The sequence below is a fragment of the Copadichromis virginalis genome, linkage group LG3, assembly GCF_057382275.1.
Source record: "Copadichromis virginalis isolate Kocher_CV1m ecotype Utaka linkage group LG3, C_Virginalis_male_GT1.1, whole genome shotgun sequence".
Taxonomy (NCBI): Eukaryota; Metazoa; Chordata; class Actinopteri; order Cichliformes; family Cichlidae; genus Copadichromis; species Copadichromis virginalis.
Window position 1 is genome coordinate 32,451,504 of NC_140620.1, and position 14,026 is coordinate 32,465,529.

The following is a 14,026-nucleotide window of genomic DNA, read 5'->3' on the forward strand; positions in this document are numbered from 1 at the left end:
CATGTACTGTATATATAATTTTTGTTCTTTTTAAAAGTTGTTGATTAAAACTTCAAACTGTTTTCCATTTTTTTTCCAGAAAAAGTTCTTTTTTAGGATTGGTGTTCAGAGCTAGGGCTGCATCTCAGAGGGTTCTTAGTGGTCTTACGGCCCACAGGTGATTCATTCACACGGACATGTTTGTGCAAATGCAAAGAGAATATCGATATGCTGTACATACATCACTAAACTATAGGACCTTTGTGATCCTGACAGATGTGGTTACTGGGTTAGTTCACAAATGGTCACATGCTTTTGACTCAAAAGGCTTCAAGCTGACACCTGACCCTCCTCACCCATCCCTCACCCACCTATAGGGGCTTTGCTGTGTTGTGTCAGGATGGAGGCTCCGACCTACAGTATATCTTTTGTGGTAAGTTGAGAAGGGAGGAACAAAGGCCTTTCACCCTCGACCTGGTGTGTCTGTCATCTGAGCATTGTGGGTTTCATCCTGGACCACACAAAACAACACACCTGCCTGCCTGTGTTTGCATCCTTGCAGGCATAGAAAAGCTTGGAAATAAAGCCATCACACACACAGAAGCGCAGGGATGGCATTACAACAAAGGTAAGGCGAGTAGCAGGCATGAAGCAGGTGCTTGTTCAGTTATACAGGCCGCACAGGGTTTTAGAGTTCAAAAACAAGCTGCAAGTTTGGAAATCTGCCCAGATGAAAGCTGCTGGAGGAAAAAGAAACATGCAGATCCTTGTTGATTTATTTAGTTATCAGCAGCTGAGCCTTCACACACACGCACACACTTATCCAGTCCTTTCGCCCTTTCCCGCACAAGCATGCTGCACATTGCCACTTTTCGATGTGAATATGGCTCTCAGTTTCAGTCAATGAGCCCAGACTTTCTTTAATGAAACACGAGCACCAGCTATTAATGAGAACCTGTTGAAGGACTAATTTGACAGAGGCCTTATTCGCTCTTCAAAAAGGGATTTTCTGGGTATTTCCTTCTTAACAATCACTTCACTGACGCGGCGAGAGAAATAAAGATGCTACTCATCGCCTCCAAATCCAGCAGACAGACGCACTGATTCTCCTCTTCCTCTGTCTCTTTGTCTAAGTGGGTCAGAATAACATTCTTTAGATCGAAGACAGTCCAGGGTTTGTTCCATCTGCCTCACACTGTCCCTGTGTGTGTGTCTGTGTATGTATGTTGTTTTGCAGTCCAGTTTAATCCCAGCTGAGAGGATGGTTTTTTTTGTTTTGTTTTGAGGTTTTTTTTGCTGTGTCCTCCCTTGAAAAAGTTCATGATTGAGATGATTTGTACAGAGCCTTTCATTTCCTCTTTTTCTTGATCCTCAACTACTGCAAATTAACCTTTTGAACTAAACTATTCTTCACAAAACTCACAAAACAACCTGAAATTCTCTCTAAAGTGGAATATGAGTTCAGATGAGTGCTCAGTCAGCCACCTTGTGGCTTTTAGGCGATTAAGAGCTTGTTTCCATGAGAGTTTTTCAAAATGTTGGGAGTAGAGCCGCTGCAGGAGAAACGTGGAGTTCTGGGAGAAAAACATGAAGTGAAGCTGTGTTTCACTAATAAGATTTTGTGGGGAAGATTAATAAGTTTGCTGATTAACTTACTGATTTGCTGATTTGCTGATTTGCTGATTATCACTCTGCCCTTTACTTCATTAAAATTCATTTTGTGATAAAGGGCTGATAGAAAATTACAGGGCAGGCCTGGAAAAGTTTAAGAAAAGTCGTGGTTGTGGTGACTTTTTGTGTCTAACGTAGTTTTACAGTATCATAGAAGTGGACTGCTGTCAAACTTTGCATATGCTGATCTTAGCATATTTAATTCTCTTCTATTGTTCCAACAGAAAGTTATCACTGTTGGCTGCCAGACTGACATGTACATCAGCCCAGGCTACATTTGAAGGTTTTGAATCTTAGTCTACTGGTTGGGTATGATTAGTTTGTTTTGCAGTACATGCCAGCCTCACATGCTCCTATCACCCATCTTGATCCCAGTTCTGGTTCTTCTGGGTCTGCAGCCATTGTTGGAGCTCCTCAGTTGATCAATAGGGCCATATTATTCAGGGGTGGGCAGTAAATGTTCCTAAGGGACCACATTAGAAACCGGGACTATTGTGAAGGGCCCGTCAATAAGCTGAATTTGGTTCTGCTATTAAATGTAGATACGTTTATACAAACTTATTGTTAAGATCCTCCACATTGGTCCCAGCTTTCCATGTATCTCAAATTGTGGGACAACGTGGTTAAATTAATTGTCCACCCCTCCCAAAAATTTGTTTGCTTGTTTGTTTGTTCTTTAGGGCTAGCTTTACCATATTTGTATGAGACAGTCGAGTAGTGGCTAAACCTAGCAAGTGGAAGATCCCTGGTTCAAGCCTGGAAATCCCTGGGAAATTCCTGGGAGAGTTGCGTCTGAATTCATCTGTCGAGGCTTAGGTAAAAATAAGACCGGCAGAGAGAAATTAGTTATCAGGTAATGGTAGCAAGCTTGGTTATGAAGGGCATTCATAAACTTTACAGGTGTAACACACCTATCTGCTAATTACTGATAACTAATTGACCTGTTAAAATCTGTCACTGTCATTCACAAAAACTGAAGCACAAAGTTCTTGGATAGTGTGTAGCAGGTTATTCCATTGAAAATGCTCTGAAATGCACCAATAACACAAGCTCAACAAAGAGGTCCGGTTCAGAATTAGTGCAGGTGAAGTAGGTACCAAACCCTCCAGCTGTGTAGGTCTGGACAGCAGTCAATCAAAGTGGTGACCCAAAGATCACCCCTCTACAGCTGTTATAAAGAGGAAAAACTATCCAAAAAAGCTTTTAAATGCTGTAAAGTTTGGGATTTTAAAATGGAAATCTATGACTAACTCATGCTTTGAAACTTCCAGTAAAGGAAGTGCAGTTTGTTACACTTCTGTTGATTGATGGAAGACTTAACTGATGATGTCAGAGGTCTCCCCCAAATCATTAAAACAAACAAAAAACATTTTAAAGCGACAAAACAAAGGAGGATTTTCCAAAACCTGGCAACCCCTTGTTAAAACTAGCATTAATAGAATAACAAATAGCATCATTACAGCTTAGAAACCCTCTATAAAAGGCATCTTATTAAAGCAACACTGATATTTGAAAACGCTCTACAACTAATCAAGCAGCCTCACAATTTTCATGTGACAGGAAGGATCTGTAACACGCTTGACTGCTGCCTCTGGGCTCCAGGGTCATGAAAAAATGTCCCAGCACATCAAGGACTGTAAAAATCATTGACACGATAGAGATAAGGGATAACTCTGTTTAAAGGACACTTTTTAGGAGGTTCACTGCTCTCCTGCCAGGTCTGCACTAGTTTAACTCCTTCCTGCTCATCCCTACCTCCTAATTATAAAACCAGATATATGTTGACTGATTGCTGTACAAAGTTGATTTTATATCAAGGAGGTTATGCAAACAATTTTAAATTATTTCAATTTTTGGGACAGTTCTGAAGTTTGAGGGAGGGAAATAAAGAAATCTGCAAACACTTTTGATCTGATGTATATAGAACAACACACCTGCTAATAAAGGTCCAGCATCTACAACAATAATGGTGCGTATGTTTAAGCAAATAAATTAATCTGAAGGTCATTTATAAACAGTTAATTTATGTATGATTACTGGGACATAAAGTGAGGCTCCACTGAAACTAATGTAAAAACTTACACGTCTCCCTGACTGTAACGTTGCAGTCCAGTGCTTCCACCTGCTGGTCTGTGATGGTAAGTGCATACGCTGACATTTTAAATCAAAAAGGAAATAATACTAAACCTGTCTAAGACTTTTTCATTTCCATTTGCTGCAGACAAAAATTCAAACTACCTGATTTTTTTCATCATTTTTCAACTACTTAAAAGAAACTTTAAATGTAAAAAGAAAAAATGAAGGACTTTATTACACTCTCCATCCACGTTAAGCAGTACTGTATCCTTTACTAATCCTTTAGAGATTTCAATCAAACACACGTGTCCTTACTTTATACCTTAAGTGTGTTTAATCTTACAGAAATCGATACCACTCTTTAAAAAAGTGCTTCTACTACTTCCCCAGACGTCTGCTATACCGTGTAAGATCTGAACTCGATGGATCCCCGCTCCTTCTGGCTGCAGGCCATGTTGCAGATCTCTCTAAATGCTGTAATTGACATGTAGGTTTGAGATCCTGTTGGAAACCCCTGTCCTGAAATATACACCTGTGAATAAAAGGAAGGATCATAAGAAATGAAAGTCAGTCACTAGAATAAATATGCCAATATGCACACGGGAGTGTTTGCATTGGGCGTGAATGGAGTCCAGGTTTGTCTTTGGGATCTGTTCCTCCAAAGGGAGATGGCATATCTGCATTAGTTGGAAGCATTTGGCAAAGGAAGACACTAAGCAAGGAGGAGTTTTATCTCAGTGAGTATAAACAAGACTGCAAGCTGCCTGCAAACCTGGGATTTCCTGACTAGGGTGCTCTGAACCACCCAGAGATGGAGGTTTTAAACATGGTCCTGTTATTACTCTGTGGGAGAAATCAGTGCACAGACCTGGACCTGTTGGTCACGGCAGGCATCGTCACATTGTGAATAACCCCAACTCTATTAATGTAGAGCTGGGGGCTTGAAGACTGATAGGTTTAAGTTAGGGTGTTTAAAGGCTTCTAAAACTTTGTTTTTTGGGACAGTTGGCAAACCATTAAACCATTAGTGTATTTTTTCTGGTTTCCTGAGTTAATGAGATAATTATTTGTGAAATTCTGCAAAAACTGTTCATAAAACGATAAAAATCTGTTCTGTTTTTCCTGAATGATCCAGATAACCCAGAAGAGCCTCTGCTGAGTTGATGTCTATGAGCAATAATGACTCCTGTGCTTAGTTTAATACAGTTTTCTTTGTTTTAGGTTTGAAAAACTGGAGATACTGACATCATTATCACACTGGTCAGTTTTGTTTTTATAACACATTTCACAGCACGTAAACTTGAAAAAAAAAGGTTTTTTTAAAGAACTATGCACATCACGAAACAACAAAATCAATAAAACAAAACTTTACAAAGAAGTAAAAGACAAGCTAACGCCGACACACAGGGTTATTAATTTAAGCTTGTGAGAATGAAAAAGGTTTCATCTGTTTTTTAGTGTAGACACAGCCCACAGCTGCTGAAAGCATCTTCAGCAGACTTAGATCTTCTGTGAACAGTTCACAGATCTGCACCTGATGACCTAAGAGGTCTGACTGGGTTATAGTCAGAGGTGTGCTGGGGGCACTGGGAGCTTTATGAACTAACAGAGGGGTTCTAAGAGTTCTGTGTTGAACTGGGAGTCAATGAAGTGTCTTCACTGCTGGGGTAATATGGTCAAATTTCCTGTAAGGCTCCTGCATTATGATTATGTTACCCTGCTACATGTTTTGATAATCCTGCAGATTGATCTTTAGTAATCTAGCATGTTTGTTATGAACAGATAAAGCAATTTCTCAGAGTCAGTTTGAGATTACAGAGTCCAAAACAAAAACTAGGAGCAGTGAGTCCAGCAAACAAAGCAGGAGCAGTTCTGGAGGCCAACCACGTGGCCAGTGGCACCTCTCTAAGGACTGACGGAGGTGATGGAACTTCTCCAGCAGCTTGGCAGGCAGGTGGCAACTGTAGAGACCAAAACCCTTGGGAGCCTTGGCAGGTGCCGGCAGGGCCGGACCAGGCGTGGCAGGTGCCGGTGGTGCTGGAGTAGGCGTGCCAGGCCTGGCAGGCGGTGCCAGACCAGGTGTGGCAGGCTTGGAATACTGGCATTTCCCAACTGGGCAGGGGAGGCTTGGCAGGTGATGGCAGTGTCAGACTAGGCGTGGCAGTCGCTGGCGATACCGGCAGTACCAGACCAGCTGTGGCAGGTGGTGCCACACCAGCTTTGGCAGACTTAGCAGGAGCCAGCAGTGCCAGACCAGGCATGGGCGGCGCCATTGATGCCAGACCAGGTGTGGAAGGCATGGCTGGATGTGGCTTGGCAAGTGCTGGCTTGGGCGGAGCACAGACCACTGGCTGGGGTTGGAGCAGGAACAGACAGCTGTACGAAGACAGCTGTACGCAGGCAACCTCTGGTGGAGACAGAATAGGACCAGACAGCGGACGACCCCTAGTAGAAAAAGACCAGACGGCCATGGCCTCTGGTGGAGATGCCTCTAACTGTGGGTGTGCAGGGCACACAGCAGGCTCTGGTGACTGTGGCTGATATTTAAGCCTGGCCAGTGTACTCCTGAGAGCAGGTGTAGGCGCAGGGACTGGCAGGACACCCAAGGAACTGGTAGGTTTGCAGGAGCCCAAAACAAAAACTGGCATGACATTATGTCCTGGTGATCAGTTAAATGTAATTTTAAAATGGCTGCTCAAATAAGCGTTTAAAGATGGCTGTGGTGTAGTAGCCACTGGTACTACTAATAGGATATTAAAAAGTTTACAACACAAGCAATAAAAGCCAAGAAAGAACGTTAGCAGCGACTTTCAGTAGGTGTGTCCCTCGCACTGTGCCGTAGCAGGGCTTAACACGCGTTACCGGAAGCTTGGAGGTCCTTTCCCCCGCAGACTCCAACATGGTGAGCAGTTTCCCCTCAGTGTTCCTCTCTGAAATAATCCCTAAACATCACTTTTATGTTTTATACTACGAAACCTTTATGTGTCCTACTTTAATTTCTAGCGTCTTATTAAACGGAGGAAGTTTAAATTGTAGCTGAAAGCGTTGATTCTTGCTCTTAATTGATATTTTAAGACGACCTGATCCTTCTGTGCGGATTTGTCAGCCGCGGCTTGCTAGCTCGGTAGGGGCTATCACTGTTAGCCCGCTTAAAAAGGAAACAAAAGAGTATTACTGCCAGGAAGCCGAGCTGTGCAGTATTTTTATGCATTTATTTTAAATCTAGATACAATTTAAATCCTAAAATATGCCACAAATGTTTCCGGTGTGTGTCCCGGCTGGGCCGAAGTCTGTGCTAGCATGGGTTCAGTTAGCGCCGCATGCTAACATGGCCCACACTCGCCGGCCTTCCCAACGTGGTTTGGGTTCTGCTATAAACTCGCTGTATTTGTTCGTGCCTCAGGAGAATCAAGGCCGGTTGTATTTCATTTTGCTAACCGGCTTTGTCGCCTATTCCGCAGGCCAGAGGACCGAAGAAGCACCTGAAGCGCGTTGCAGCGCCGAAGCACTGGATGCTGGACAAGCTCACCGGAGTGTTTGTAAGTAATGTTTCCACGTACATACTGAAGACCCTTGGATGTTCACTTCTGTATCTCAGTGTGAAACCGTGGATTTTGTTTATTAACGCAGTGGTTAACACTGTCAGATGAAAGCTAGTGTAACATCACAGGCAGTTTGATTGGAGCAGGGTGAATATGCCTGTTTAAAAAAACATTGAAGTGTACGTCTTTAATCCTGCATGTGTTTTAGTCCGTTATTTGAGATGGTCACGCATCACAGCAACACTTAAAAGACAGGTTATGCGTTTTTAATTAATAAGATGTTAATTATTGTGAAACAGACTGTAATGCTAACATGCTCCATTTAGGGTTAGCCACAGCAAGTCACCTGCCCTATCCCTAGCGTCCTTTTCTGTCACATCAGCCGTCTTCTTGCTTTTCTTTCACTCTTGCAGCAGACTGAATACCGTAGCTTGAAATTATTTAAATCGTGGCAGCTTCTTGTCTGGTAGAAAAGAACAAATAGACTGTGATGCCATGCCATGTAGCTCAAGTAATGGTGTTACATGAGATCGACAAACGAGGGCTAATATTTCATTATAACACACAGATTATGCTCATATGATTCACTCCCAGTTGTACACACTCAGGACGCTCTGAAGGATGGAGAAAGTGTAGCACTTGCTTAAAGTGGAAAATGTGGGTCTGTGACTGCAGTAAAAAATTTCATCTGCTGGTACTGGGTGAGAAATGATGGCGGCATAGAGACTGTATCGCTTTTGTCATTTTAAATCTGTTTTTGTAGACGATAATGTTTGTTCTGCTGGAATTGGTGTTTACATATTTTGAGTCATGTAAGATGGTCTGTTAACATTGCCAGGTTACCCAGTGTGTTTGTGATTGATATGTGTGTATTTATGTGAGTGCTGTGAATGATCAAATAATAGTAATTGGATATGCCCTCTATGCAGGTGTTATGTGCTTGGGTGACAAAAGTCCACAGAACTATCATGTTTTTACTTTATTATACCAAAAATGTTTTTTGGTCATATTGCGTTTTACTGAGCTGAAACAACAAAGGGATTTCCTAGCTGCTTAAAAGCTGAGCTGTCTTCAGTGAGTCTTTCATGCTGGACTTGACCTCTTGCTCTACGATGTTGGACTGTAGCTGGTACTCCTGCTTCTGCACTGCAGCCTGTGGTATGCTTGGCGTAGTGGCATAAGAACAATGCTGTGTCCTGGTGACCTTCAGCTCATACTGGAGCTCCTGTGCAGATCGAGGAGCAGTATTGCGGTCCAACACTGTGGTGTCTTAGAAGGAAGGAGAGTGAACTGGGCAGCCAGGGTCAAAAACACGAGTGCATGAACTTTGAATAAAAGTGCATAAAGCGGACATGTGAATCTGCTACAAAGTTGATTGTATTTGTGGGGAATACTTGACTAATGATCATGAAGTGGAGCACGCACAGAAATCATGAAAAAGCTTCTTGTTTACAGACCATAACGCCTGCTTCCTTCTCCTCCTCAGGCTCCTCGTCCTTCCACCGGTCCCCACAAGCTGAGGGAGTGCCTGCCCCTCATCATCTTCCTGAGGAACCGCCTCAAGTACGCCCTGACTGGGGACGAGGTAAAGAAGATCTGCATGCAGAGGTTCATCAAGATCGACGGCAAGGTCCGCACTGATGTCACCTACCCTGCTGGATTCATGGGTGAGTTTTAGAGACTTCTCCACAGCTCAGATCAGCTGAAGGGTTCAAAATGTTCCAACTTCATTAAATTATGAAAAATGAGCTCCATCATCAATCATCTCATTTTTCCGGTGAATTGGTGTGTGTGTGTGTGTGTGTGTGAGAGTGTGTGTGTGTGTGTGTGTGAGAGAAATGTTAATGTAGTTGCTGTTTTAATGCACCGCTTATTAAATATAAAATGACAACCAAATATTCGGCTCCAGAAATTAAATTAGATCCTGGAGGAAATTAAAAGCAGCAGCTTTGTAATTTTACTGGCTAAGTTAAGGCTGTATTTGTATGGAGAGAAAAAATGATAAAACTAAAAATTCTCCAAAGCAGAGGGTTATTTTAGACCAAACACACTCCTGAGTGTGTGCTACACAGGTGGGAATACCACAAATCAAAGTAATGATGTCAAATTTGTTTGCCAATAAAACATCAAATGCTGCCTATAGTGAGATGACTACCTGTTCAAGAGCTGAAATCTCCAGTTACACTTACTGCTCGTTCAGAAAAGCCTGAATATAAAAAATGTGTTTAAAGTTCCCCACTTTGAATTTATTCTTAAATCATGTGAGATCCCAGTTTGTAAACTGTGTGTGATGTTACATTGGCTCTCCTGCTGACCAGGGCTGTTGAGTGTTTTGTAATTGGTTTAGTTTTAGATCAGCTTCAGTGTTAGCTTCCCCTATAGTTTTTTCTTTTAGGATTCAAAGTTTCAGTCTTAAAGTTTAAGTAGTTCTTTTTTTAGTTTTTTCACATCTAGTTTTAGTTGACTGTGATAACTTTGCTGCTGACAGATTCTCAGAATGAGTGGCTCTGTAAATAGTCTTTGGATGTTTAGGGCAGAAGGAGCAGTGATGAATTTGTTGGTTTGATCAGCAATGAGCTGAAATTACACAACCAATTCCTCTAAGAAGTTCTGAGCTCCAAGAAGACTTGTAACGTTAAGTGTGTGCCTGAGCCTCCAGTGTAAATGCTTACAGGACTGTGTTGATATCAGTCTGTGGGAACAACGAGCAGCATGTACTCACAGCTGTAGCTTTATCAGAGATGTGGAGAGACTGGGAAAAGCAAGTTTCCAAAATAACCTGAGTTACTGCTTCAGTAACTATTCCAGGGAAGTAAATCTAAGAACGCCGGCTTTGTCTCTTTGCTTGTCAGTGACTGCAGCCAAGCCAGTAATTCGGAGCAGGCGTTTGGACAGCGGTGACAGTCGCGCCGCCATCAGTTCTCTCAACACCAGCCAACAGCCTCACGTGGAGGTGTGGCTTTTTAATTTCCAAATCCAAGGGAAGCCTCCACTGCAGGATGTTCATGGCCTATTTATATACTGTACATGCACGCTAAACACTTGGTCACTGCAGCTGTAATATTGATGACTCTGGTGTTTTGTGTCATTGGATATGTACTCGGTACCTTATAGGTCAGTTTGAATGAGCTTGTTTTTAGGTGTTGATGTTGGGTTACCTTTTTGACTTCTGTGTCATTTAAAGCAAAAACGTTCATTAAAACATGTTGCATATTCTTCTGAGGATGTCCCCATCACCGAACAGCGCTCTGAAGACCAGTTTTAGCTTTGATCTGAGTGGACCTTAGTCTTTCTTAGTCTTAGGGCAACTGGGCTCAAGAGTTGGGAGTTTGCCTTGTAATCAGAAGGTTGCCAGTTCGAGCCCCGGCTTGGGGCTCCAAGGTCGTTGTTACAAGGTCGTTGTGTCCTTGGGCAAGACACTTCACCCGTTGCCTACTGGTGGTGGTCAGAGGGCCTGGTGGCGCCTGTGTCCGGCAGCCTCGCCTCTGTCAGTGCGCCCCAGGGTGGCTGTGGCTACAATGTAAGATAAGATAAGATAACCTTTATTAGTTCCACACGTGGGAAATTTGTTTTGTCACAGCAGGAAGTGGACAGTGCAAAAGTAGCTTGCCATCACCAGTGTGTGAATGGATGACTGGATGCGTAAAGCGCTTTGGGGTCCTTAGGGACTAGTAAAGCGCTATACAAATACAGGCCATTTACAATTTCCACACTGAGCAGTCATCACCTTTGCCTTTTCACATCTTACTCTCACAGCATTTCTTTATTGGCGCTCTCTGCTCTGGGCTTGTTTTTGGCTGGCTGGCAAACTCTTTGTGTACATTACTGCCCCCTTCTGGTAGTGGAAGTCCATTACAGGGGCCAGATTTATAAAGAAAATAAAAAAATTTAAAAAGTCAAGTGTGCCCTAAAATAGATGCCGGATTTTAAATACCTGAAGAAGTTGATCCTGGCATTCATTCTGTGTTTAATTGCCAACTTCGGCATCAGAGGCCTTAATTTGGTGCTAAATACCATCCAAACATCAGCTCTTAAATGTTTGAAGGTAGAGTCTAAGTTTTCTGCTTTTTAACAAAGTTTGATGATGAGCTGTTGGTTGGAAACACCACAGGATTCATTTAACTGACGCCTGCTTTTTTTGGGTACCCAGATGTGATCAGCATCGAGAAGACCGGCGAGCACTTCCGTCTGATCTACGACGTGAAGGGACGCTTCACCGTCCACCGCATCACCGCCGAGGAGGCCAAGGTGAGAGCTTTAATTCATCCTCAACCCTCAAAGTACAGGCAGGTCATTTGTTACTATAGTGCTCTTTTTATCTGCACTTTTGTGTTTGTCATACCCACACTGTTTAATTTTTGAGTTTCTTTTGTCAGTTATGTTTTTTTTCTCTCTTTTTGTACCAACAAATAAACGCATAGTTACCTCACTCAGTTACTGTAAGGTTAAAAAAAAATCACAAGTCTGTTTATGCCAGAGTTGGTGTTCATGAGCTGGTGGCGCTATCACCAAATTCTGTGTTTCAGTCAGTCGTGCATGATGAGGTTTGGGGATTTCGTTTTTACAGGAAATGTCACATGTTTGTCCGCATTTCCTAAAACACCTCCTCTTCCTCTTACAGTACAAGCTGTGCAAGGTGAAGAAGATCCTCATCGGCACCAAGGGTATCCCTCACCTGGTGACCCACGACGCCCGCACCATCCGTTACCCCGACCCACTCATCAAGGTCAACGACACAGTCCGCATCGACCTGGAGAGCAGCAAGATCACAGACTTCATCAAGTTTGATACTGGTACGTTCAACTCTCTGCACAACCTGCAGGCTTGTTTCCTGTTAATGAAGAACATCTCTGACCGCTGATCTTCCTCCTCTTCCAGGTAACCTGTGCATGGTGACCGGTGGTGCTAACTTGGGGCGTATCGGTGTGATCACCAACAGGGAGCGTCACCCTGGCTCCTTCGACGTGGTGCACGTCAAGGACAGCACAGGCAACAGCTTTGCTACCAGGCTCTCCAACATCTTTGTCATTGGCAAGGTGAGAAATACGCCACCGCTGTCTGCAGCACACAGCATCCAGACCAGGGGGATGTAAAATTTTAGGTCCAGTGAGAAGAAATGTCCTCAAAGTGCTACTATTATGCAGAGTATTTTGAAGTATCCTAACGGTGTATCAGTCAGTATCATAGTCAACAGCTGACTGTCAAGTAAAAGCACAGCAGTGTTTAATTTTACAATGACCAGGAGGGTTCTCTATTAAATCTTTTCCCCTCTCAAGTAAAACAAGGTTTTCATTCATAGATTTAAAAGTAGAGCTTTCAGAAAGGTGTAGTTTGAGTTTTTTTTACTAACTACATGTAAACAAACTGACTTTTCCCTCTTTTCTGTTTCCCTAACTTGCTACTTCTGACTCTCACCTTCTTGCTGAGTCGATTAACTCGTAAAGACATTTGTGCAGATTAAAATAGAAGTAGTCCATCAGAATCTATTAATAAGTCTTTAAAGACGGCCTTCTGGGTGACCGTTGATGTTTTCTATCATTTGTTACTCTGGACAGGAGAATTAAAGCTGAGTTTATATCATGAGTCGGGTGATTTTTGGAGCAATGATGATGATTTGTGGTTTTGATTAGTGATGAAAATAAACTACCAATTCCTCTAAGAAGTTCTGAGCTCCATCACCAAACACTGGAAACTTCAGCTTAAGTGAACTGAGCGTGGGAACATGACTGTGGCTCTGTGCAGCAACAAACAGCAGTGATGGTTTAATATTGGACTCATTAACGCCGAGCACTGTGCGCTGCGTTTGATTACGTCCTCCGGGAGGAAACAAAATGCAGACAGGGTGCATAACTCGGGTTCCTGCATGTCGTTAAAAAGTCTTTGTCTGAAATCAAAATCAAGGACAGGAAAATGTTGGAAAAGTCATAAATTTGTGTGCTTTATACCAGGAAACGCACTACTGAAAGCCATCATGTTTAATAGCTGGGCCATTGAAGCAAACTGGATCTGGCAGCAACCACAGTCCACAAGAGGGAGTGAAGTGCCACGAAGCAAACACACACACTGCGTTTGTGTTCCTGCTGATTTTGGCTCACAGCGAGGAGCCGAGCGGTGTGAAAAGCTTTATGAACTCCTCTCTGTCCCACTGAATCGCACATTAATGATTACGAGGACCTGGCCCTGCAGTGGGAGCGTGGTTAATAAAACGCTTCTCTCTGCTGCCTGACATTTATTTGGCGGCCGGTGTGATCGGATCTGTCGCCGGCACGGCCGTCTCTTTGCTGCGTGACATTTATGTGGCGGCCTCGGAGCTGCTCTTTTCTTCACCTCAGTGACAGCTCCTTGTAGAAGTGTTGGCGTGCAGATAAATGTTAACACAATTGAGGATCTTTGTTTACTGTTACAGACTGTGTTTCTCACACTGAGCACTTAAAAAGACGTTTGTTCTAAATAAATCTGTGGAACTGTGGCCATCTTGAATATGTCTGTATTCACTTTTTGAGTTGAAATTTATTTGTCCGGCTTTATATTTTTCCTGTTCAGATGCATTTTATCTTCTGACCTGCACTAACTGCTCTAATCTCCTGTCTGATCGCAGGGCAACAAGCCGTGGGTGTCCCTGCCCAGAGGAAAGGGAATCCGTCTGACCATCGCCGAGGAGAGAGACAAGAGGCTGGCCGCCAAACAGAGCAGCAGCTAAACTGGCCCAAAAGCAGCCTGATCCCTGGTTTTCAAATAAACTGTTATTTACAAAACAA

General features: G+C 43.1%; 1 protein-coding gene and 2 non-coding genes across 3 annotated transcripts; all 3 read left to right on the forward strand.

Annotated features, from left to right (window-relative positions):
- The first annotated feature begins 6,550 nt into the window (after nucleotides 1-6,550).
- On the forward strand, nucleotides 6,551-14,026 carry rps4x (ribosomal protein S4 X-linked). Its single transcript, XM_085450712.1, has 7 exons — nucleotides 6,551-6,628; nucleotides 7,188-7,265; nucleotides 8,755-8,935; nucleotides 11,419-11,516; nucleotides 11,890-12,061; nucleotides 12,147-12,304; nucleotides 13,867-14,026. Exons 1-7 carry the CDS (start codon nucleotides 6,626-6,628, stop codon nucleotides 13,966-13,968), a joined length of 792 nt encoding a protein of 263 aa, XP_085306838.1. The 5' UTR covers nucleotides 6,551-6,625; the 3' UTR covers nucleotides 13,969-14,026.
- Nucleotides 9,811-9,886, forward strand: LOC146714185 (small nucleolar RNA SNORD61). Its single transcript, XR_014919477.1, has one exon. It is a non-coding gene; the product is annotated as a small nucleolar RNA SNORD61 (small nucleolar RNA).
- On the forward strand, nucleotides 12,869-12,941 carry LOC146714186 (small nucleolar RNA SNORD61). The gene has a single exon (XR_014919478.1). It is a non-coding gene; the product is annotated as a small nucleolar RNA SNORD61 (small nucleolar RNA).